This window comes from Amblyraja radiata, chromosome 19 (assembly GCF_010909765.2).
Source record: "Amblyraja radiata isolate CabotCenter1 chromosome 19, sAmbRad1.1.pri, whole genome shotgun sequence".
NCBI classification, from domain to species: domain Eukaryota; kingdom Metazoa; phylum Chordata; class Chondrichthyes; order Rajiformes; family Rajidae; genus Amblyraja; species Amblyraja radiata.
In genome coordinates, this window is record NC_045974.1 from 30,027,908 (window position 1) to 30,054,738 (window position 26,831).

Sequence of the window (26,831 nt, forward strand, 5' to 3'; positions counted from 1 at the left end):
ACAGGAAGGTAGATTGTTATCTGAATGGTATCAAGTTGGGAAAAGGGGTAGTACAATGAGATCTGGGGGCCCTTGTTCATCAGTCACAGAAAGTAAGTATGCAGGTACAGCAGGCAGTGAAGAAAGCATGTTGGTCTTCATAACAAGAGGAGTATAGGAGCAAAGAGGTCCTTCTGCAGTTGTACAGGGCCCTAGTGAGGCCACACCTGGAGTATTGTGTGCAATTTTGGCCTCCAAATTTGAGGAAGGACATTTTTGTTATTGAGGGAGTGCGGCGTAAATTCCGGGGATGGCGGGACTGTCATATGTTGATAGAATGGAGCGACTGGGCTTGTATACACTGGAATTTAGAAAGATGAGAGGGTATCTTATTGAAACATGTAAGATTATTAAGGGATTGGACACGCTAGAGGCAGGAAACATGTTCCCAATATTGGGGGAGTCCAGAACCAGAGGCCATGGTTTAAGAATAAGGGGTAGGCCATTTAGAACGGAGATGAAGAAAAACCTTTTCACCCAGAGAGTTGTGAATCTGTGGAATTCTCTGCCTCAGTGGAGGCCAATTCTGTGGATGCTTTCAAGAGAGAGTTAGATAGAGCTCTTAAAGATAGCGGAGTCAAGGGATATGGGGAGAAGGCAGGAACGGTGTACTGATTGTGGATGATCACAGTGAATAGCGGTGCTGGCTCGAAGGGCCGAATGGCCTACTCATGCACCTATTGTCTATTGTTTGACAAATTTGCCATTGTCCTTCAAGGGCATAACAAGCAGAGTTGGTGGAGGCCAACCTGTCAATGTGGTGTACTTGGATTTCCAGAAGATATTTGATAAAGTATCATATAAAAGGCTGGTGCACAAGATAAGGACTCACGGTATTGCGGGTAAGTTTATTAACCCAATTTTAAGATTGCTTCCCTCATAGAAGACAAAAAGCTAGAATATATAGGTCTTGTTTTTGGAATGTACTCAAAAGATTTTCACATCCAATGTCTCTGTCTTGGGTATAGAGGAAGAGACATTTTTTTGGGAAAGTTTTTTATTAAAGTGGGAAATGTACATTGCTAAAATTAGAACATGGAATGAAAATTTAAAAAAAACTGCAGGTGCTGGAAATCTAAGAAAAAGAAAATGCTAGAAATGCTCATCAGGTCAGGCTCAATCTGTGGGTAAAAAGTTCACATTTCAGGTCAGAGACCATTTGTCAGAACATGAATTCAGAGAATGTTGCAAATACTCAACAGATCAGGAAGCATCTGTGGAAAAGTAAATCGATTATTATTTCAGTGCATTGACCATTCATTAGACCTACGTGCTGCAGTATTCACTTCCCTCTGATTAATTCTGTTCTACATTTCATTGCCATTTCTGTCCACAATATTTCAATGATCGTAAATTCAAGATTGCAGTTCATAATAACATTCCTTCCAACTAATGTAATGTCATCATTGTTCAAATATGGCAAATAAAGTAGCCAATTTCTACACCATACCATAGTTAGTGATATTGCTTGGCAAATAAATGTCGCTAGGACAGTGGAAGAATTGTGCTGCTCGTGAAATAGTACCATAGATATTTTATATCCCCCTGAGGAAGCACAGAGTCCACGCGTAATCCTGCATTCAAAAGGCAGATCGGAACTCCCAAATATTTGTTCTAGATTATGTGCTCGTCCCTGGACAGTGCAGCACTCCCTAATAATTTGTCTCGACCATATGTTCAAAGGTTGCAATGGTCTTTTATTGTTACATGTACCATTTAAGGTACAGTGATATGCGAATTACCATTCAGCCATACAACAAGACACACAACTACATAAAAGTTAACATGAACATCCACCACAGCAGATTCCCCACATTCCTCACTGTGATGGAAGGCATAAAGTCCAAGCTTCTTCTTCTTCCTCATGTGTCTGGAGTGAATGACAGTTCAGTATCCCAAATGATTCCTCTCAAATATGTGCTCGTCTCTGAAGTAAGGTTGACTCCAACTGCAAAAGATAAAATAAAAGATGAGAACATAACATTGATGCAAATTATTTTAGAACATTAAGTTTAAAGCTTGGTATATCAATGTAATTGTAAAGTCACTTACAACATCTTGTTAGCATCGCTGTTGTAACATTGTTCGATTCATCTCTGCACCTGTAACCAGCTGTCTTCCACAATAAAACACTACTGTTGCTAGTACATGGCTGTCTGACAATATCATATCATTCTGCATGCCTTCAAACTTACAGGAATATCTGGGGTGAAATTATTAAATGGTTAACGATCAGTTGGCTGATGATGCTGGCACCATAGATAGATGACATTCTGTGTTGTCAGTATTTTGTGGATTGTAGCAAACACACAATGCTTATCAAAATGTTCCATCAGCAGTAGCAAGTCAAAATGGCCTGAGCATTGAACCAACAGAGATTACATATGAAGGTTACAGATCAATATCACTAATTTGGATTAGAAAAACTGGCATTTTTCTGGTATTCCTAACATAATACATAAACAGTGTCTATCAAATCAATGTCTGCACGAACTGGAGTAATAAGCTACAAATTATACCATTTATTTTAAACGCGAGTGAACTTGTTTTTAGTTATTATTTTATTCTCGTTTTGGATTTACAATCTTCATATGTTTTCACAAATTAACTAAACAGATACAGGGATGTTTTTTTCCCCCTGCAAATTTTAATTAAAGCAACAAGAATGTTTTTATTGCATGAAACTGTGAAGTGATTTTAAAGTCCACAAATTCCACTGAATTTTATTGAACCTAAGAATTTGGTTCATGAAGTTTGTATTTTGTGGCAAAGAAGTTGAATTGGCAACCTTTTCCAGTTGCATTGTAACATGGAATTTCAATAAATCAGGGCTCATATTAAACCTTTATGTACTAGGCTGGCTTCATCTCCAGCATTCACCTCCATTACAAAATAAGCATTGGATTATCGAAATGCCGTTCCAAAAACTAGACATCCATAGAAACATAGAAACATAGAAACATAGAAACATAGAAATTAGGTGCAGGAGTAGGCCATTCGGCCCTTCGAGCCTGCACCGCCATTCAATATGATCATGGCTGATCATCCAACTCAGTATCCCGTACCTGCCTTCTCTCCATACCCTCTGATCCCCTTAGCCACAAGGGCCACATCTAACTCCCTCTTAAATATAGCCAATGAACTGGCCTCGACTACCCTCTGTGGCAGAGAGTTCCAGAGATTCACCACTCTCTGTGTGAAAAAAGTTCTTCTCATCTCGGTTTTAAAGGATTTCCCCCTTATCCTTAAGCTGTGACCCCTTGTCCTGGACTTCCCCAACATCGGGAGCAATCTTCCTGCATCTAGCCTGTCCAACCCCTTAAGAATTTTATAAGTTTCTATAAGATCCCCTCTCAATCTCCTAAATTCTAGAGAGTATAAACCAAGTCTATCCAGTCTTTCTTCATAAGACAGTCCTGACATCCCAGGAATCAGTCTGGTGAACCTTCTCTGCACTCCCTCTATGGCAATAATGTCCTTCCTCAGATTTGGAGACCAAAACTGTACGCAATACTCCAGGTGTGGTCTCACCAAGACCCTGTACAACTGCAGTAGAACCTCCTTGCTCCTATACTCAAATCCTTTTGCTATGAAAGCTAACATACCATTCGCTTTCTTCACTGCCTGCTGCACCTGCATGCCTACTTTCAATGACTGGTGTACCATGACACCCAGGTCTCGCTGCATCTCCCCTTTTCCTAGTCGGCTACCATTTAGATAATAGTCTGCTTTCCTGTTTATGCCACCAAAATGGATAACCTCACATTTATCCACATTATACTGCATCTGCCAAACATTTGCCCACTCACCCAGCCTATCCAAGTCACCTTGCAGTCTCCTAGCATCCTCCTCACAGCTAACACTGCCCCGCAGCTTAGTGTCATCCGCAAACTTGGAGATATTGCCTTCAATTCCCTCATCCAGATCATTAATATATATTGTAAATAGCTGGGGTCCCAGCACTGAGCCTTGCGGTACCCCACTAGTCACTGCCTGCCATTGTGAAAAGGACCCGTTTATTCCTACTCTTTGCTTCCTGTTTGCCAGCCAGTTCTCTATCCACATCAATACTGAACCCCCAATGCCATGTGCTTTATGTTTGTATACTAATCTCTTATGTGGGACCTTGTCGAAAGCCTTCTGGAAGTCCAGATACACCACATCCACTGGTTCTCCCCTATCCACGCTACTAGTTACATCCTCGAAAAATTCTATAAGATTCGTCAGACATGATTTACCTTTTGTAAATCCATGCTGACTTTGTCCAATGATTTCATCACTTTCCAAATGTGCTGCTATCCCATCTTTAATAACTGACTCTAGCAGTTTCCCCACTACCGATGTTAGACTAACTGCTCTGTAATTCCCCGTTTTCTCTCTCCCTCCCTTCTTAAAAAGTGGGGTTACGTTTGCTACCCACCAATCCTCAGGAACTACTCCAGAATCTAAAGAGTTTTGAAAGATTATTACGAATGCATCCACTATTTCTGGAGCTACTTCCTTAAGTACTCTGGGATGCAGCCTATCTGGCCCTGGGGATTTATCGGCCTTTAATCCATTCAATTTACCCAACACCACTTCCCGGCTAACCTGGATTTCACTCAATTCCTCCAACTCCTTTGACCCGCGGTCCCCTGCTATTTCCGGCAGATTATTTATGTCTTCCTTAGTGAAGACGGAACCAAAGTAGTTAGGTCCGCCATATCCTTGTTCCCCATGATCAACTCACCCGTTTCTGACTGCAAGGGACCTACATTTGTTTTAACTAATCTCTTTCTTTTCACATATCTATAAAAACTTTTGCAGTCAGTTTTTATGTTCCCTGCCAGTTTTCTTTCATAATCTATTTTTCCTTTCCTAATTAAGCCCTTTGTCCTCTTCTGCTGGTCTCTGAATTTCTCCCAGTCCTCCGGTATGCTGCTTTTTCTGGCTAATTTGTACGCATCATCCTTCGCTTTGATACTATCCCTGATTTCCCTTGTTATCCACGGATGCACTACCTTCCCTGATTTATTCTTTTGCCAAACTGGGATGAACAATTTTTGTAGTTCATCCATGCAGTCTTTAAATGTCTTCCATTGCATATCCACCGTCAACCCTTTTAGAATTAATTGCCAGTCAATCTTGGCCAATTCACGTCTCATACCCTCAAAGTTACCTTTCTTTAAGTTCAGAGGTTAATATTGGGCTGTTGATTTGTCTTTAATGAAATGATGTTCATTTAAATTTTGATTCTAAATGTATTTTGTAAAGGTGTCATGTTTGCACCTTCCAGAAATCCTTCCCAATATTGCTTCCCACTGCACATTCAGTATTCAAGTTGAAAAATCCAAAGAGAGTTTTTGTAGTGCCACATAATTTACATGAAAACACAAGGAGATATCAAGGGACTATCTACATCCCTTAATACCCAACAGCATTCATTTCTAGGCCACACCAATCCGGCCACGTCTGCTGGGATATGCCTTTGCTGCTTCTGCTTTGTCTCACAAGAGAGGTTGTTCTCCAGGCTAACCCCCAGATACTGTAGTTGTTGCTGTATGGATGACTTGTTACAAAACTATGGCTACACTAATAGTAAGGTTTTATGCTGCTGGATGATTCCATGTGATCACGATGCACCACTGTTAAATCATTCTGTCAGTTGTCCATGGACATATATTGCAAATGTAAACCTCCCTGTGGGACAAAGACATCAGCTGAATAGAACTGATAGAGGATTGCCAAGAGTCCAAGACAAATTAGTTGGTGTTCATATAATCACTACATCAACCATATTGACTGCTTGAACAAAAAGCAATTCCATTTTGACCACATGAGTTTAGAAATGTTTTGTTTCGTTTATAGATTCAGCATGGAAACAGGCCCTTTGTCCCACTGAGCCTGCGCTGACCATTTTTCACAAATATTATCTTGTTAAAATGGCAAGGATCATTTACTCCACACTTGCTATTGTACACCAAAGATGCTTTGAATAAACAGAGCCTCTGTGTGGAAGAACAGAATCTGTCCATGTGCAATTGGAGGAGTCAATTAAAGTAGACTTGCATATGCCATTGTGGGGATAGGTATCTAGTCAATACCTAAACGATTACAGCAGCCATGTGAAAGAAAGATGTAAAGTTTTGGCCTATCTCAGAGATCAGATACAACAGAATCTTTCACAGATTCTGCTGCCGATTCAAGGACTACCTAAGAAGCGTTTGACACAATTTGGACCCACAGCTAAGTAGTACTGCGGAACACTATATTTAATGATCTCTGTTCTAAAATCAAGGAAAACTACAAGTCTAGAGTAAATGAGGAATTCAAAGAAATTAGCATTAGCAAAAAATGTTAGTATTGGAGAAAATAATGGAACTGAAAGCTAATGAATCTCCCTGACGTGATGATCTGAATACCTGTTGGTTTTGGAGATACGGCTGCGCCAGTTATCACGTTCCAAAATTCATTAGATTCTAGAACGGGATGTAGTTTCAAAGTAAGGGATTAGCCATGCAGGATAAAGATAAAGGATAAAGGATGGGAAGAATGTTCTTCACCCAGAGAGCAGTAAATTATGAATTATCCAGCCATAAGTAGTGGTGTCATAGTCGCTCAGTATATCCATGGCAGAGATTAATTGACTTCTGAATATTAAGGGGATAAAAGATTATGGAATTAGTGCAGAAAAATGTCACTGAGGCAAAAGAGAATTTATAATCTAATTCAACGGTTTGCAGACTCAAGGGGCAGAATGGGTGATTCCAGCTTCCTTTTCTTAAGGTATTATTTTCTTCAATGATATGATAGATTTTAAATGCCACTATTAGACTGTTCACCTAACTTATTTAAAGAATAAAATGACTGGATTTCATTGTGTTAGCAATACAAAATAGTTACGTTGACCTCTTCAAATGTTGGTTATTGCATCACGTAAACCAATGCTATACAGAAGCCAAATACTTTTGTTTACCATGTCGCTCATGGGGTCTAGATGACCAGCAAGCTCAATAAATTGACTCGGTCACTTTAGTGTCATTGGCATACATTGTTGCAATCAGCTTTGGATCCATCCGTCCGGTCGGTTAAAGCAGAAATGAAGGGGCTGATAATAATTTTACTTTCTATTAACTTTACAGCATCTTTCATCAGGTGAGTTATTTCTGAATCTTTTAATTCTATGTAAATAAATGTATGACCAATATGCATCTTGAACTGAAGAAGTAAACTGAAAGTGTGGATCATTGGAGGTGGATGAATGAAATCTGATTTTTAAGGTATGCAGAATGGCAACATTATAACTATGTTCTGCATTTTCCACTTATTTCCCTGTAGCCTATCCTCTCTATCACCTGCCTGCCAATGACTCTCAATCTTTCCGCCACCCACCTATACTTAGGGCAATGTATAGAACTAAACACTCAGCGTGCACACAATCTAGATGGAGGATTGATATATATGTATTTATCTCGACACAGGAGACCATTCAGCCCATCAAGCATTGCCAACTTCCAGATTAGCAGTCCCTTCAGCCCATTCCCACATATTTTCTTTCTCATGTGCCTGCCAAACACTGCCTGTCTTTCTGCCACCCAACTGCACTTGGAGCAATGTTCAGAACTAAATCAACCTACCAGCACATGTTTGAGATGTGGCAGGAGCACAGAGAGGAAGTGCAAACTCTGCACAGACAGCGGCCAAATCAGCATTGACCCTGTGTGGCTGAGGTTTGCAGGCCATTGTGCTGCCATTACCTACTGACAAGGGAGCCAGGGGACTGAGGTATGGAAATGGAGCTTGTAATAGTAGACTGGTGGCAAAAGGTCCACTTCACCCTGGCCCCAGAACAAACTCATGACCTGAAGAATCCTGCCATGAAGTGATGGATAATACAGACTAGGAAGTCAGGTAGTTCCATTGCATTACCTATAATGTGCGGCAAGTGTTTGGGATAGTAATTGGGACAGTGCATTACCATTGCTTTGAGTAATATGCCAGTGGTGCAGCTTGTAACAACTCTGCCTCAAAATGCCAAAGACCTGAGTTTAATCCTGACCTCACGAACCCACATCCCAAAGACATGTGGGTTTGTAGGTTAATTGTCCTCTGTAAAAATTGTCCCATGTGTGCATGTGTATGGTAGAATCTGAGATGAATTGATGATAATATGGAGAGAATAACGTTGAATTGAATTATGCTAGGATAAGCGTTAATGGGTGGTTTATGGTCAGCATGGACTTGGTTGGCCAAAAGGCTTGCTTCCATATGGTGTCTCTCTTTTCTATCTCCCAAATAATTATCGACCATCTTGAAGAAATTAACAATTCAAACCGTTCCCTACTTATTGAGCCATCCACACAATTTAATCATCTTAATGCTGGTACAGTAAGTTACGTAGGTACACAAAAATGCTGGAGAAACTCAACGGGTGCAGCAGCATCTATGGTGCAAAGGAAATAGGCAACGTTTCGAGCCGAAACCCTTCTTCAGACTGATAGGGGGTGGGGGGAAGCGGGGAGAAGAAAGGAAAAGGGAGGAGGAGGAGCCCGAGGGCTGAGGTAGGAAGGGGAGGAGACAGCAAGGTTAACAGAATTGTGAGAAATCAATGTTCATGTCACCAGAATGCAGACTCCAGGTGCACAAGGACTCAAGCAGTCGTTCCAGGTGCGACAGAGGTTCACCTGCACCTCCTCCAACCTCATCTATTGCATCCGCTGCTCTAGATGTCAGCTGATCTATATCGGTGAGACCGAGTGGAGGTTTGGCGATCGTTTCACCGAACACCTCCGCTCGGTCAGCACTAACCAACCTGACCTCCCGGTGGCTCAGCACTTCAACTCTCCCTCCCATTCCGTATCCAACCTCTTTGTCCTGGGCCTCCTCCATGGCCAGAGTGAGCAATACCGGAAATTGGTCTGCATCCTGGTGGCATGAACATTGATTTCTCACAATTCTGTTAACCCTTGCTGTCTCCTCCCCTCCCCTCCCCTTCCTACCTCAGCCCTCGGGCTCCTCCTCCTCCCTTTTCCTTTCTTCTCCCCGCCTCCCCCCACACCCTATCAGTCCGAAGAAGGGTTTCGGCCTGAAAGGAGCCTATCAGAATACTTGTATCATGCCTCAATTAGTTCAGCAAGAAGCTGGGTATCATCCAGGCAAAGCAGCTGGCTGTTTAATCCCCTTAAACATTCATCCCCAGCATAGGTAGACAAAAGTGCTGGAGGGTGGTTGGAAGAAGAAGGGTTTTCAGCCCGAAACGTTGCCTATTTCCTTCGCTCCATAGATGCTGCTGCACCTGCTGAGTTTCTCCAGCACTTTTGTCTACCTTAGATTTTCCAGCATCTGCAGTTCCTTCTTAAACATCCGCAGCATAGTATCTGCAGTATTAGCCTCTACAAAATGTTTGACAGCTACTTGTCCAGCTCTGACGACAACCTTGGCCTCAACTTCAAAGAATCATGCATTGGATCACAATTTCATGCATTAAAAATATTTTCATTTTTCCTCACTACCAGGTCCAGGGCAAACCTTTCAGGAAGTAACGGGCAGAGTCATTTTGCCCATCATCCATGCTGGTGGTACGGTATATATAGCCATACTCTACAGTCTATGTTGCAAATACACAGTATTGCTGGCAGTGTCTGTAGAGAGAGAAAAACAGAGAAAATGTTTCAGTTTGATGGCAGTGCAGTTAGTAATCAGTAGTTCTGCATGTTATGTTTTAAGTGTGATGTACTCACTTGAAATATTTAATGCATTTTTACAGGATTCCTTTAACCCGCTTCAAGACGATAAGAAACATCCTAAAAGAACGTAACAAACTTGAAGACTTTCTAGTGCACCACAATTCAAGTACATTCACCCACAAATACAGGAGCTGCTATCCTTCTGAATTCTTAATGGTAAAAGATGCTGGTGTCACCTCTGAGCCTTTATCAAATTACATGGATGTAAGTTTTCATTAATATTAACAAGAGATAAAATGAAAGCTAAATGTTGAAATATAAAATACAGAATTGCTGGAAAAAGAAAAACTAGATAAACATTCTGTGTAGACAACTCAAGTCAGAACCCAGGGCAATTTAATTTCACAGAATACTAAAATATGAACGTTTGCATTATTGGTGTATGTCAGCTGCCTAACAGTTTTTTTTTAGGTGCATGCGCTCGATAACCTGATAAAAGCCTGAAGCAATAGCAGGTTGGAGAACATTAAAACAAATTGCGGCACAGAAACTGATCCCCACCTCCTTCCTCCTTCTTCTTGTTTTTACACTCACACAACCAACACCCCTCAGTTCCAGCATCCAAGTAGCCACCTTCTGTTATTTCCACTGGTTTGCTGCTTCCTATGAAGGTCCTGTTATAGGGAGTTCCCCTTTTTTTTACTTAGCCAATCTTAAAAATATCAAGTCTGCAGATTTTATGAACATCCAATTTTTTTGTTAAACCAGATTTTGACTTTTAAACTGGCACCGAATGCAGCAAAACTCCCTTATAATTGAAACCTTCAGTTACCGTTTCTCCTAATTACAGCTTTGCTTTGGGTAAAATTTCTCAGTGCAAATTTAACTCCCCTTGCTTTTTCTGACTAAATCAAGAAGCAGAAATTCTGCAGTTACTAATGCTATCTTACTGTAGCTTAGACTGACAATGGAAGGTTAACTCAATTAATGTTTTAAAAATATTTTAAAAATATATCTTTACCTTGTACATATGTCCCGGATGCCATTATGACTGAAATATCAGGATTAGAAAGGCCACTGCTTTAAAGGACAACAATTTTGAAGCGTTATAAAAAGTCTTTCTCCTGCATTAAATTTTAATGGCCCAGCAAATCAACATTGGTTCATAGATAAAGACACAATATGCTGGGGTAACTTCTTCAATGTAGGCATAACTCGAGGGTCTGGCAGCATATCTGGAGGGCATGAATAGGTGATGTTTTGGCTCAGGTCCCTTCTTCAGATAGATTGTAGTTGGGGGTGAAAGCTGGAAGAGAGGTATGGGCAGGACAAAGGCAGGCAAGTGATAGGTGGAAGATAGACATAAAAAGTTGGAGTAACTCAGTGGAACAGTCAGCATCTCTGGAGAGAAGGAATGGGTGACATTTCGTGTCGAGACCCTTCTTCAGACTTTTTGTGACTTTCGTCTCGACCCGAAACGTCACTCCAGCTTTTGGTTCTATTTTTGGTTTAAACCAGTATCTACAGTTCCTTCCTACACAAGTGATAAGTGGATATAGGTGAAGGGGGTTTGATTGGTAGATGGTTGGACAAAGGGCAGAAATGAAAAGACAAGTGGCTGTGAGATAAGGATGAAGTGGCATGAAATGTGAGGCCAGAGAAGGGAGATAAATGGAAGGCGAAGGGGCAAGGAGTTCAGGATTGTGGGAGAAATGGGTTTACAGATACCAGGAAAGGCTCTATGGTGATAATGTGGGTAAATACATATTGATCACAGCATCATGTTACCCCATTTTATAGAAAAAAAATAACAAGGGCATTATTTCAACGATAATAGATTAGGAAAGCTTGATTTACAAAAGGACTTGGGTTCCTTTTTGCATTAGTCACAAAAACACACACTTGCAGTTACAGCAACAGTTAAGAAGGCAAATGGTACGTAAGTTGTGACCATACCTGGGGTCTTGTGGTCTAGTTTTGGTCTTCATACTTCAGAAAGGAGTGCAACGAAGGCTCACCTGGCTGATCAGTTTGGCGGCAGAACTGCCAAATAACAAGACATTAGGTTGACCTGGTCCTGGCCTACATCTATGAGAGTTAAAAAGAATAAGTTGGGATCGTATTGAAACTAAACAGATTCTAACAGAGCCAGACAGTTAGAATGTGGAAAGGCACAACAGACCTCCGATGCTGGAATGTGGAGCCAAAAACAAGGAACTCATCGGGTCAGGGAGCACCAATGGAGGGAAATGGACAGACGACATTTTGGTTCAAGACCCTTCCTTGGGACTGAAAGAATGGGGGGGAGATAGTCAGTATAAAGAGTTGAGGGAGGGTGCGTTGTTTGTCGGAAAGAAGGGTATGTGTGGGAGGATCTGGGTGGATGGAGGGACCTGGGGGAGTAGGTTACCTGAAATTGGAGAATTCAATATTTATACCGTTGGGTTGTAGACTGTGTAGTGGAATATGAGGCGCTGTTACACTAATTTGTGTTTGGTCTCACTCTGGCAGTTGTGAATGCCGAACACAAACATGTGGTGTGGGAAAGAGGCAATGGGAGTCATTGGGTTTGTAGTAAATGTCTGTGGATAGTTTGTCTCCTGAGATGGAGTCAAAGAGATTAAGAAAGGGAAGAGAGATGTCAGAAATGGTCCGAGTGGACTATCTCTGTGATATTGTGGTTTACTCATCCCTCCCCACCCATCTCTCCCCCTCCAGAGATATTTTCCATTGCAAACCACAGGAGTGCAATACCTGTCCCTACGCCTCCAGTCTCACCACCATCCAGAGATCTAAGCTGCCCTTCCAGTTGAGGCAGGGTTTTACATTCACCTCCTCTAAACCCGTCATTGCATTAGATGCCCTCAATGTAGCCTCGTCTCCATCGGTGACACCAAACGCAGAGTAGGTTTCTGCTTGGCCGAGCACCTGCTCTCTGTCAAGCTGATGCTATTAAAAGTGAATTGTAACTTGCTCCCCCTCAGTTCAGTTCCCCTATCCTTTCTTCACTCAGTTAATGGTGATTTCTCTCACCACACTAGGTGATGAAGGCCAAGTCACTGAACAAATCTAAGAAGGAGGTAGATTTCTCCAAACAAAAGCCATCAAGAGATAAGGGTAGTATGTAGAAATAGGGTATTAACCATGATCAGAGTGCAGAGGGATGAAGTACAAAGGGATGAAGGGCCTACACTTGCTCTCATTTTCTATGTTTCGGTGTTTATGATTATCAATTTGATGTACATATGCAGTCAGTTAAAACCTCTGCAGTCTGTAATAAAGCAAAGATACAAACTTTGGCAGCATTCAAATCAAATTATCTCTGAGTTCAAGGCTGTGGTCCAATATTTTATGTTTGTTAAACCTATGAAAGAAATGATATGAGTCAAAATGGCAGTCAAAATACCCAGACAAGATTGAGAGGGAGGGTGGGGGGTTCCTTCCTCCTGCTAGTTGGATATTAAGATTAATCCTTGCTGTAATTTAAAAAGCGAGTAACTAACTGTAGCATTTGTGCAAATTCATGAATTAAGTTCTGTTAAAAGAGACGTTCCTTAGCGATACAAAGTTTGCTCTATCACAATATGCATAGTTATCTTTCCACTTGAATGCATTAGGCTGCTTTTTTGACAGATCCCGGCACATATTGTTTTCATGTCACTCCCATCATAAATTCACTTGAAATGCTTTAATATGTATGGAGTGTTTGTCTATGCGCAAAAACATTCTATATTTGAGCCAACTTAGTTACTAAGTTGCTCAGTGCATTGTAGCAGTCTTATCCCACTTGGGGTTTGTGTTCCACTCTGGTGTGAAGGAAGTTTAAAGTAGTCCTTTGACTCATGGTGTTCAGTCACAATTTACTAATTCCAACATTTGGAGAGAATTATCTTTAGGCCCAGTACAATAACAAAACGTTTGTTCACATACAGAATGGAATAACTATATGTGAGCACACACACACATGCCAGGACATGACTGTAGTTGAGCAGAGTGCAGTGGATAACTTAAGTTGTGTAGGAAGGAACTGCAGATGCTGGTGAATACTGAAGATAAACACAAAATGCCGGAGTAACTCAGTGGGATAGGCAGCATCTCTGGAGAGAAAGAGTTGGTGATGTTTCTGGTCGAGACCCTTCTTCGAAACCCTTCTTGATGCTGCCTGTCCCGCTGAGTTACTCCAGCATTTTGTGGATAATTAAGTTGCCTGACTACACATAACATTGTTCGATCAGAGTCCTACAGATTAAACTAACAAATCTTGTGCTTCGAATGTTATATTCTTCGGACTATCAACTCATTTTGGACAAATAGATTTTATTTCTTAAACATAGAGTATAATTGAATGATAAATACATTAATGAGCTAATATTTAGTTGCCTCGAGTATTGGCCCAGAATAGGAATTCAAACTCCACCACATCAAGTGATGAATTTAAATTCAATTCATTAAATAAATCTGAAGTGAAAATTAGTACAGGTACTGGCATTGTCAATCATGAAATTATTAGATCATTGCAATAATCCATCCAATTCCTTCAATTTAAATTTCTTTCCAGATGGGAAATTTGCCAACCTTACCTTGGGACTCCGGATCCAGAAATGTAGTTGACGGTTGTCTTTATTTAAAATATCCTAGCAAACTATTCGGTTCAGTGTCCTGGAAGAGAGAGAAGATAAACGCCTACCAAGCCAGCATGAAAGAATAAATATAATACAATATAAAATGTGTAGGAAGGAACTGCAGATGGTGGTTTACACCAAAGGTAGACACAAAATGCTGGAGAAACTCCAGCAGGGACAGGCAGCATCCCTGGAGAGTAGGCATGGGTCTCGTTTCAGGTTGAGACCCTTCTTCAGACAGGCCAAGAGGCACAGAGTCCAATTTAGTAACCAAAGTACTGCACCAAAACAGCTGGAGCTGTATTAGCTCCAGCACTGTGAGCTGTCCCGACTGCTTCCTAAGAGAAGTCGTAGATGTCTTGAACATGAATTTCCTGGCTCGGACTTCAAACAAGCAATTGCCCTTATCTAGTTTATATCTAGGCTGATTTGCAGTCCTTACAAGGATTGAAGTCTCAACAACTCAAAGAGGTGCATGAAAGCCCAACTCATTTGTAATTGTGTAACTTTAATTGAATTTCATATGTTCATGATGTAGAACTCAATAGATTTTTGGGCTCCAAGGAAATTAAATGACTTGGGGTTGTTTCCCTGATTGATTTCCTCCTGTACAGTGCTCTTGATGGTCTAAAATGTAAAATCACAGTGGAATTTCTTTGCATCTGGCTCCCTCCCTTCAACTTATTGTCCGAGTCTCTGCATGGGTTTGCACTGCTGCTGTTTTCACTCACCAAGACCCAGTGATGCTCCTGTGAAGTGCGGGACCTGATATATTCAGTTTACTCAGTTGCAGTTATGGATGGGACAGATGGTTGCCTTAGGTGAGGATTCATGAGGCACCCTGGAGGAAATTCAACTGTCAAACCAGGTCTGTCATGGCCAGAGGCTGGGGAAGCTGAGCCAAGTCGTTTTGTAAATGTATTTTCAGATTGTGAGTGCATCGTTGCCCATCACCAACTTGACTTTTACATTCATTTACTGTATGTGAAAGCAACAATCATTTTACAACCGAGTGACACGTTATAAATCAACACCATTGAATCAATCTGAGTATGATATTGCAAAATAATGAAACCTGAAGTTAGCATCTATAAATGACTTCAACAGCAGGGGATAGATACTCCAGGGAGCTGCTCAGTAACAGCCCGCAAGGGATCTTCAGGATTTTATGGATTACACAACAGTACAGCCAGGAATAAGTCCTTCGGCCCACAATATCTGTGTTGATCATGATGCCAAATTAAATTAATCCCTTTGTCTGCACATGATTCATATCCCTCCATTCACTGCATATCCAGCACAATATATCAGAGGCACAGCTGGCAGAGCAGCTGCCTCACAGAGCCAGAGACCCGGGTTTGATCCTGCCCTCTGGTGTTGTCTGTGTGAAGTTTGCACATTCTCCCTGTGACCGCTTAGGTTTCCTCTGGGTGCTCCAGTTTCTTTCAACATCCCAAAGTCGTGTGGGTTTGTAGGTTAATTAGCTCCGTAAATTGCCCCTAGTGAGTAGATGCAAAAGTGGGATAACATAGAACTAGTATGAAGGTGTGATCAATGGTTGGTGTGGACTTGGTGCACTGAAGGTTCTGTTTCCATGCTCCCTCTTTCAATCAATTCAATCAATCCATGTGCTGATTTAAAAGTCTCTTCAATGCCACTATCTTATCTACTTCCACCACCACATCTGGCAGTGCCAAGGAGTACTGCACTTAATTTACTGCAAATGGTGTGAACATTACTGAGGTTTAACTTTGTCATGTTTTCTTAATACTTAGGCCCAATATTATGGAGAGATCAGTATTGGAACCCCACCTCAGATGTTTACTGTAGTGTTTGACACTGGCTCGTCTAATCTCTGGGTGCCTTCTGCCTACTGCATCAGCGAGGCATGCAGTGAGTAAAACCAAAGTTCATATTCTATCAGTTATCACAATCCAACTTAATGTAAAGTTCCTGGGTTAACCAGTAGAAATGGTTTCAAACAAATAGTCTGCAATGTGCTAGTTATACAAACAACTTATCCCAACACTACATTTTATTCCGTTATTATAGAAATAAATCCTGGTTTTTCAGAATAGAGACACTAGAAACTGTAGATGCTGGAATCTTGAGCAAAAAACAAAGTGCAGGAGGAACAGCGGATCGGGCAGCATTTGTGACGGGAAGCACCTTCTGCAGCATCAATTGGAAGAGTGTATAATTCTCACTTTGGTCTCATCAGTCACCTTAAACACCACCAAACTAGATGAAAACAAATCATCCTTGATCTTGAAGACTGCTGAAGAAAAAGAAGAAGAAATTTAAATATACTGAAGGAATGGAATTAATAATCAAGGTTCTTATGCAGGAATTCAAAAGTTTAATTTGTACTGTGGCTCAGCTGGAATTCAGACCTACGGAGGAAACCTCATATATGATTTACCTGGGTCTGTACGTTGAATAATGCTCTAAGTAGGTACGTGCACGGAATTGCCTTTTTGTAAATAGGTAGAAGTGCTGCACAGAAGGATGAGTGAATTTGGGCAGTTTGCATCTTTTTTACTGGAATTCTTCCCACAATGAATTGTGGAGCTAGAATTCATAGCAGCTGATTTAAGCCAAAAAAAACAACTTATTTCAATGTTTTCTGTTAATTTCTATATTAATTTTCATTTAAAATTAACCCAGCAGTGAAAAGGCACATATTCTGAAGATTTTTCCAAGGTATTTTGATTTTTTCTGATATTAATTGTACAGAGCATCATTTGGCCTGCTGTTTAATTTTTTTTAAACCTGGATTAACCAAGTAAGTTTAAAATTATTTCACTCTGAGGTATCCTATGAAATAGTTGGAGCAATGGAGAGAAACATATTTTTTTAGGGTATTCTCTGAATCTTTCGAAGATATTTCAATGGACTCCAAGTACTTCGGTCATTTCCAAAGGTATCAATGAATCTGGTGGTATGTTCTTTCAAGCTTTTGTATCTTTTGCCTAATGGGAGAGGGAAGAAGAGTGAATGACCAGGGTGTGAGTATTCCTTGATTGTTTTGCCTGTTTTCTGAGGCAGCATAAAGTGTAGATGAAGTGTAGAGGAGGCTGGCTTGCATGATGGACTAGGCTGCATTCATAATTCTCTGCAATTTCTTGAGGCAATATGTTGCCAAACTAAACTGTGATACATGTGGATATGATGCTTTCTGTGGTACATCTGTAGAAACTGGCAAGAGTCATTCAGGACATGCTTCACAGAAGCTGGAAGCAATGGAGGCATTGGTGTACTTTCTTAGCTGTAGTGTCAACATGGTTAGTCCAGGACAAATTGCTGGTGATATTCACATCTGAGAACGTGAGGCTCTTGGCCATCTTCATCGACCAAATGAACATACGGACAAACAAATTAGGACTCTCAACCCCTCAAGCTTGTTCAGTCGTTCAATGTAATTGCAACCTAAAATCCAGATTCCCACCCACCCACAATAACCTTTCACTCCCTTGCTAATGAATAATCTATCTACCTCTGCATTTAAAAGTCAGAGGGGGGTTGTTAATCGAATTAATCTATGAATGCAAAATCATATCTCTAGTGTTAATTAAAACAACCCTATTAATGGTTAAGGTCAAACCAAAGGCATTATTAACAAGGAATTATAACTAAGCATTATAACATTTCTCTTATCTTTATAGAACCACATCAGCACTTTCGTTCATTCTTCTCATCATCATATTCTCCCCGAGGAAACACTTTTTCAATACGATATGGCACTGGGCAACTTGTAGGAGTGTTGGGTAAAGATAAAGTGAGAGTAAGTTGGATTAAATCTACTAATAATGTACAGAATAATTAATACAGGAGATGGGCTTGAATAAACATCACACTTGGATCTTAACAATAGGTCCAACTTAATATGTATCCTACCTTTATCCTACTCCTTCATCCTCAATTGAGTTTTTGATTTTCAGTAAATCTAAGCTGGATACGCCAGGTCAGTTAAACATATGTCATGAGTTTATTTTTCTAATAAATGATGATAAATTCCATGGTTGCTTTATTTTGCCAATGTGCTATGTCTTTAAATAATAAATTAAACTTTGAACCCTTGAAAATAACCACATCATTATATTGATAATTAGAAGGGATGTTGATTGAATATAAAATATTATTGCCTCTGCGTGGATGAGCTGCTCAATTTTCTTGCGTTGTGCTCTATAATAGGAAGGATGCCACCCAGTTAAATTAGCACACTTAGATCATTGTTATTTCCCGGCAACGCACATCTTCAATTAAGTCCCACTAATGTGTTTTTCTGCTACTCCTACATTTAAAAAAAATATTATTTCATTAAGCTTTGCTTGATTTACTACCTTAGCATCTGTGTTTCTCTTTCATACAATGATTTTTACATTGAGGCAATATTGTGAATAATAAGTAGACAAAAGTGCTGGAGAAACTCAGCGGGTGCAGCAGCATCTATGGAGCGAAGGAAATAGGCAACGTTTCGGAAGGAACTTCAAATGCTGGTTTACACCAAAGATACACGAAGAATAACAGTAGATGTTTTTAGTATGAGCATTATTACTCTGTATCAGTTCAGAAATGCATGAAAGTCATTAGAATTAGCATCAAAATGATGTTCACAAGTTCACAAATTCACAAGTTATAGGAGTAGAACTAGGCATTTGGCCCATCGAGGCTACTCCGCCATTCTATCATAGCTGATCTTTGCCACCTAATCCCATTTTCCTGCCTTCTCCCCATAACCCTTGACGCCCATTCTAATCAAGAACTTGTCTATCTCTGCCTTAATAATATCCACTGACATGGCCTCTGTGACAAGGAGCTCCACAGATTAACGACCCTCTAACTTTCCTCCTCACCTCCTTTTTAAAAGAACGCCTTTTAATTCTGAGGCTACAACCTCTGGTCTTAGACTCTCCCACCAGTGGAAACATCCTTTCCACATCCACTCTATCTTAGCCTTTCTCCCTCAATATCATAAAAGTATCCTATTTGAGGCATTTTAATAATGCAGTTACTTCAAACCATCAGCTGCACATATCTATTCAATGAGTTTTAATGTTTTCCTTGGATCAATAGTGTTCAATAGGCATATTCATACCATGATTTCACATAAACAAGCATGTTAGGAAGGTGAAAGGGCATATAGCTTTCCTGTTTTAGATTATTACAAACCTAGGGTGGCACAGTGACAGGTAGAGCTATTGCCTCAAAGCGTCAGTCCCAGGTTCGATCCTGACCTTGGGTGTTGACTGTGCAGAGTTTGCACATTCTCCCTGTGTTCTGGCTTCCCCCTACATCCCAAAGACGTGCGGGTTTGTAGGTAAATTGGCATCTGCAAATTGCGTCTGTAGGGAGTGGATGCAAAAGTGGGATTACATAGAATTAATGTGCACAGGTGATCGATAGTTGGTGTGGACTCCGTAGGCTGAGGGCTAGTTTCCATGCCGTATCTCCAAACTCTATTGACTGGATTTTTGTCTTCCAAAACCTGTAGTTCTTTGATCTTCATCTGCTGATCTGCTGATAACATCTGCTGATAACTTACCACTTTTCTTCTTTCTTTGCAGGTCGGAAATATGGTTGTGCAAGGCCAGGAATTTGGTGAATCAGTTTATGAGCCTGGTTCGACCTTTACTCTGGCAAAATTTGATGGAATTTTAGGTTTAGGATATCCATCTTTAGCTGAAGGTGGAGCCATTCCAGTGTTTGACAGAATGATGCACCAGGGTCTGTTGGAAGAACCCGTATTTTCTGTCCGACTCAACAGGTTTTTTATATAGCTGCTCCATATTATATATAGCATAGTAGTAAAAAAAATACATGATTTTAATATTTCCATAACTCATTTCAATTAGTTTTAATATATTATTTGATGCTAATTATTCTTAAACCTTCTACATGGAATTTCCTGACTAAATGAGTAATTTATCTCCCTATTAGACTAAAATCAGTGGATTTCACATTGATATCTTATGCCGTGGTGACAGAACACACAGCCTGCTACAAAAGAGAACATCTGCATGTATCCCAGCAAGCCCTTATGGTATTCATCTGAGGAGGAAATTTACTTGCAGGCAATCCAATTATCACTTGCACATTAAGGTCTTGACGAGCAGTTGCAGCCAAACAGCCTGAGGAGAAATAATGAAACATATTAAGAATGACAATGATGTGCTTTCAGGTTCTTAACTGCTGGCTATTTGCACTGCTGACTATCTCCCTGCATGCCGACTCACTGTGAATCAGTGATGATGGTCCTTTTTGCACACAAAACCTAAGACAGGAAATTATTGCAATGTCAGTCATTTTTTGTTAGTTACAGTATAAATACTCGCTCTTCAAAATCTAAATGTTCACATCGACATGTTGTACTTCTACAAAACAATTTCCTTTTTGGGAACATGGGAAACACAGGTAGCTTATTTAGTTGCTATTCAGAATTGTAGCATTTTTGATATTTAGTTGCTATTCAGAATTGTAGCAACTTTTTTCCATACTCCCTTTTCACAGTACTGACTGTCATATTGTTGTTTTTATCTTAGCTATTCACCAAAATGAGCGTATGTTTTAACATTATTTAATGCTTTTACCTTTTTTTGTCTCCCAGTAATGTTTTCTGAAAGCAGACCTCATGGCCATCAAGGATGTACATGGCTTCGGCCTCATTATAGATTTAAAAAAAATCTGTTCTGTCATTTTACTCTGTCATATTGGTATAGTTTAGTTTTAGTTTAGTTTAGTTTAGAGATACAGCGCGGAAACAGGCCCTTCGGCCCACCGGGTCTTCGCCGACCAGCGATCCCCGTACATTAACACCATCCCACACCCACTAGGGACAATTTTTACATTTACGAAGCCAATTAACCTACAAACCTGCACGTCTTGTTTTAATTTTATTAATCTCTCACATTTCTTATTTCCCATTCCTTATATTTTTCATACCTTTTAATCTTCCCTTTTCTTACTGATGTTTCTTTATTAATGCTACCTTTTGCATCTCACCAACTGGCGGAAGCACAGGTAATTTTCACAAATATCAACCACACCGTTGTTAATTTAAGTCAAATAACTGTGCAATTAAATAACTTTGAGAGGGTGACTACTACTTTAGAATCAATAGACATAAGGGTCCGAGGCAAATATGTCATCCATGTAAGGAATTAAGATGTTTTCTCTTTTGTATTTTAAACTAACCATATTTATTTTCCTAGAGAAGTGGACAGTGATGATGGTGGTGAGTTGTTGCTTGGAGGCATTGACCACACCCAGTACACAGGGCAGATTAACTGGGTCAATGTCACAAAGAAGGGTTACTGGCAAATACGACTGGAAAAGTAAGTGAGTGTGAATCTGTAACGTTGTCTGTGAGGTACACTGACTGCCCTGACCAAAGATCCTGCCCTGACCAGGCAATTTATGCATTGTTGCTGCATGCCAATACCATTCAGAATCCGATTCTTTATTTATATTATTTAATTGTTTAAATAAACGGAATTATCTGGATCTGAGATCTTTTTCGTAAATGTAACTCAGGACGAATCAGTAAACTCTAACAGACTGGTCTAGAAAAGTCACTTAAAATGCAGTTAAAATAAGTGAACAGTAAGTTAAATCTACATGCATAAGATTTACTTAAGTAACTAGAGTGGCACAGTGGCTCAGTGGAGCAGCACAGTGGAACAGAAGTAGAGTTGCTGCCTTACAGTGCCAGTGACATGAGTTTGATCCTGACCACGGGTACTATCTGTATGGAGTTTGTACGTCCTCTCTGTGACCACGTGGGTTTTCTCCGGGTGTTCCAGTCTCCTCCTACATTCCAAAGACGTGTAGGTTTGTAGGTTACTTGGTTTCTGTAAATCATTTCAAGTGTGTCAGATAGAACTAGTGTACGGGTGAGTACTGGTCAGCGCAGACTTAGTGGGTCGAAAGGTCTTTGTCCACGCCGGGTCTTTGTTCTCTAAACTAAGCAAAATGAAAGTATTGCATGTAGTAACATCTGACGAAAAATCATCTTAGCTATTACTTAATGATTTAAGATTACTTCAGTGATTCACACTAATATCAATTAGTAATCTATTCTAAAAATGTGATCTGCATCTGAATTATTAGCTATGTTGAATGAAAATATACTATTGTTGTGTTACTGATTTGGGGTTAACTAACACTGCAATACTTTCAATCCAGAATAACATTTCACAACACTGTCCTGTGTCACAATGGCTGTTCTGCAATAGTTGACACTGGAACCTCTTTGATAGCTGGCCCTTACAAGGCAATAAAAGAAATGTTCCATAACTTTGCCGACTCTCAGATTGGCATGGGCGAGGTATGAATTTTAACTTGCTGATTGTTGAACTGGTCCTACTTATTTAATTTTTACAGATTATAATTAATGGTTTCACACTTAATTCTATCTAGTTATGCAAATAATTAAGTGACCATTGTTTCTAAAAGCACTGCAGACATAGCCAACATTAAATTCATTGTTGAAACATTCAGATATTTAAAAACAGATTTCTGGTGAATAGTCTGTCATTTTTGGGAGCATGGTTTTTGCTTGGATAATAAAGTAATTGTGGCATTCCCTTAAAATCCATTAACAGAAAGACAATTTTTTACAGTATTATCAAAATTATTTAGGTTTCTGAGTTACTGGTAAAAGTCAAATTATACCAAACTTGGAATGTCACATTTCTGTATAATAGACATAGAAACATAGAAAATAGGTGCAGGAGTAGGCCATTCGACCCTTCAAGCCTGCACCACCATTCAATATGATCATGGCTGATCATCCAACTCAGTATCCCGTACCTGCCTTCTCTCCATACCCCCTGATACCCTTAGCCACAAGGGCCACATCTAACTCCCTCTTAAATATAGCCAATGAACTGGCCTCAACTACCTTCTGTGGCAGAGAATTCCAGAGATTCACCACTCTCTGTGTGAAAAATGTTTTTCTCATCTCGGTCCTAAAAGACTTCCCCCTTATCCTTAAACTGTGACCCCTTGTTCTGGACTTTCCCAACATCGGGAACAATCTTCCTGCATCTAGCCTGTCCAACCCCTTAAGAATTTTGTAAGTTTCTATAAGATCCCCCCTCAATCTCCTAAATTCTAGCGAGTACAAGCCGAGTCTATCCAGTCTTTCTTCATATGAAAGTCCTGACATCTCAGGAATCAGTCTGGTGAACCTCCTCTGTACTCCCTCTATGGCAAGAATGTCCTTCCTCAGATTAGGAGAACAAAACTGTACGCAATACTCCAGGTGTGGTCTCACCAAGACCCTGTACAACTGCAGTAGAACCTCCCTGCTCCTATATTCAAATCCTTTTGCTATGAATGCTAACACACCATTCACTTTCTTCACTGCCTGCTGCACCTGCATGCCTACTTTCAATGACTAGTGTACAATGACACCCAGGTTTCGTTGCATCTCCCCTTTTCCTAATCGACCACCATGAACATGAATATATAACAAATATATAATAGACATTTCTGTAAAATAGACAAGAACACCCATCGAATTATTATGATGTACCCAAAATTGACATACATATTAATACAGGCTTTGTTGATGAATATGTGGATACATGCATGCATTATGTGATATTCAGGTATAAATATAGAACAATTCTATGGAGCAAAATAGGCAAGAAGCTTGCGACATTTTTTCACTGAATATCACACAATGTTAGATTAATTATCAAAGCCAGTCTTAATGTCAGTTGATCTTCAAAGTTCTTCATGTTTTAACATTACACATTTGTCATTAAATAACAATATTACAAATATTCCTATTTTTTTTCTATTTCTGCTTATCTTGTATTTGATATGTATCAGCACAAAATGTATTCAATTCAAAATGCATTAATTCAGAATATAGAAAAAAGGATGACCAGTTAATTCATTAAACGTGGGGGATGTTGGTTTAGCTTCACTTGTTTTGCAGTGCAATTCTCTCCCCCCTCCCCTTGTATCCTTCCTCCACTCTCCACCGCACCACTTCATTGGCCAGTTTTGGAAAGACATCTCTGACCAATGAAGGAAATCAAGCAGCAAATATGTGACGTAACCTTCAATGAACTTATCTACTTTCTATTTGAGCCGATTATTCTCGGGAACTTATTTATTGTTCACTGTGAATTGGTATTCACTGTATGCGCCAAAAAATATTCCTGCGCTTCATGATTCCTCTGCAAAAAATGTGCCTCATGGCATCTAACTAATCTGTTGCTCCTTAAATGTGACACATTAACCTATCTAGATAAGTTCTTCAGTGAGGTCTAATCCTCACTTAAGAAAAGGTATTTTAATAACATGAGCACCTTCTTATCAATAACCTGTTCTTTAATTGCCAGTATGTTATAGAATGCAAAAAAATGATCAAACTGCCAAATGTGACATTCACAATTGGAGGGATCAAATATACATTGGAAGCAGAAGACTATATTAAAAAGGTAAATACAAAGTGCTGGAGTAACTTAACTCATCAGGCAGCATCTGTGGAGGGAATGGATAAGTGATAGTTCAGGTTGTGACCCTTCTGCAGAATGATTGTAGTAGGGGGAAAGAGCTGGAAAGTTTCAGATTAGTTTATTGTCACATGTTGTACTGAGGCACAGTGAAAAGCTCTTGGTGTGTGCTAACCAGTCAGCAGAAAGACAATACACAATTACAATTGATCCATTTACAGTGTATAGATACATGATAAGGGAATAATGTTTAGTGCAAGGAAAAGCCAGCAAAGTCCGATCAAGAATAGTCCGAGGGTCACCAAAGCGGTAGATAGTAGTTCAGCACTGCTCTCTAATTGTGGTAGGATGACTCAGTTGTCTGATAAGAGCAAGGAAGAAATTGTCCCTGAATCTGGTGGTGTGCATTTTCACACTTCTATACCTTTTGCATGATGGGAGAGGTGAGAAGAGGAAGTGGGGAGAGAAGTAAAGAGTTGAGGCGGGAGAGGGGGAGACAAGCCTGACAATTGATAAGCACGGATACAAATTTGGTATTTGAGTCTTATTTTTCAGGCAAAAATATGAATTTTTAATAAATGTTAAAAGCAGACCAGGAGAGTTTGATTGGCTGGAGGACAGAGTAAGTGTCAAAAGCAAGAGATGAAAAGGAGGCAAAAGGGTGTTAAATATGGAGAGTGGGGGGGGGGGGGGGGGGGGGGGGGATCTGGGTAGAAGGCAACGGGAATGTGGGTAGAAGGGGGGGATCTGGGTAGAAGGCAACGGGAATGTGGGGGAAAGAGGGGGAGGATGGTGGGACAAATGGGTGCGCACTGGCGTGGGGCACAAGAACAAAAGAGAGAGGTAGGGGGTATTTAAATTGGAGAATTGAAATGTAACATGTTTAACTGGATTCATTTCATTATTATGCATAAATAAACATACTTAATTTAGTTTTGTTTAGTTTACCAAGGTACAGTGAAACATTGTTTATGTTACGTGTTATCGAGTGGAAAGAATATAGATGATTACAATCAAGTCGTTCACAGTGTAAGGATAAAGGGAATAACTTTTAGTGCAAGATAAAGTCCAGTAAAGTCTGATTAAAGATAGTCCGAGGGTCTCCAATGAGGTAAATAGTAGCAGAGACACTCTCTAGATGGTGATAGGATTGGTGGTTGGTGTTTGGTAATATTTGCTTTATTTTGTAATATTTCAACCTTAAACGATGGACTTTCCTTTCACAAGATTGAAGAAGAAAACCCAGTGTGCCTGTATGGATTCCAAGCAGTATATATATTTTCTTCTAATGAACCCATGTGGATTCTGGGAGATGTTTTCCTTGCAAAATTCTACACAATTTTTGACCGGGGAAATGACAGAGTGGGATTTGCGAAATCTCGTCACATATTGAACAATCGTGAGGATGTGGAAGACTGAAACATGAGGAGTGAACTGTTCCTAGTTTTATAGACTTGCCCTTAATGGTTCAGTATTATTCAATGCTACAAGCATTTTTTAACTGGAAGGTCGGGACTCTATATTTCACGGAAATAAATTCCAACTCTTGACACCTTCAAAAATTACTTTCTGCAATATTAATTTCATAAAAGAATTTGCATTTCTTGAGGATCAGAAATTTAAAATATTCAATTTATTGAGCAAGTGATAGGCCAGATTCATTTGAATTTCACTCCAGTTGAAATAATGGGAAGACAAGGTCAATAAAATCAATTTAAGTGATTGTTCGTGATGGAAATTGCACATGAGATCATTGTCATTGTTGACATGGTAGAATCAGAAGATTGACACAAAAAGATGGAGTAACTCAATGGGTCAGGCAGCATCTCTGGAGAAAAGTTATGGTGACATTTTGGGTCGAGAACCCTCTTCAGACTGAGAGCCAGGGGAGAGGGATCTGAGAGATATGAAAAGGTACATAAACAAAATTATTGAAAGATATGCAAATAGACAGATCAAAGCCAGCAATGATGATCAAGAAAAGGTGGAGCCCACAATGGTTCAGTGTCAGCTGTGGGTAAGGTGTTAATGAG

The 26,831-nt window shown here is 40.0% G+C and overlaps 1 protein-coding gene across 1 annotated transcript; it reads left to right on the plus strand.

Moving 5' to 3' along the window:
* Positions 1-7,044: 7,044 nt before the first annotated feature.
* LOC116984077 (cathepsin E-B-like) lies at positions 7,045-26,360 on the plus strand. Its single transcript, XM_033038158.1, has 9 exons — positions 7,045-7,173; positions 9,785-9,968; positions 16,102-16,219; positions 17,992-18,110; positions 19,894-20,093; positions 21,538-21,660; positions 22,511-22,652; positions 24,685-24,783; positions 26,026-26,360. The coding sequence occupies exons 1-9, from the start codon at positions 7,118-7,120 to the stop codon at positions 26,215-26,217; spliced, it is 1,233 nt and encodes a 410-aa protein (XP_032894049.1). The 5' UTR covers positions 7,045-7,117; the 3' UTR covers positions 26,218-26,360.
* Positions 26,361-26,831: the final 471 nt, after the last annotated feature.

Coding starts and splice junctions, on each gene's coding strand:
- LOC116984077 (XM_033038158.1), top strand. CDS start 7,118: ATGAAGGGGCTGATAATAATTTTACTTTCTATTAACTTTACAGCATCT. Junction 7,174..9,784: donor TTTACAGCATCTTTCATCAG/GTGAGTTATTTC, acceptor GCATTTTTACAG/GATTCCTTTAACCCGCTTCA. Junction 24,784..26,025: donor CAGAAGACTATATTAAAAAG/GTAAATACAAAG, acceptor TCCTTTCACAAG/ATTGAAGAAGAAAACCCAGT.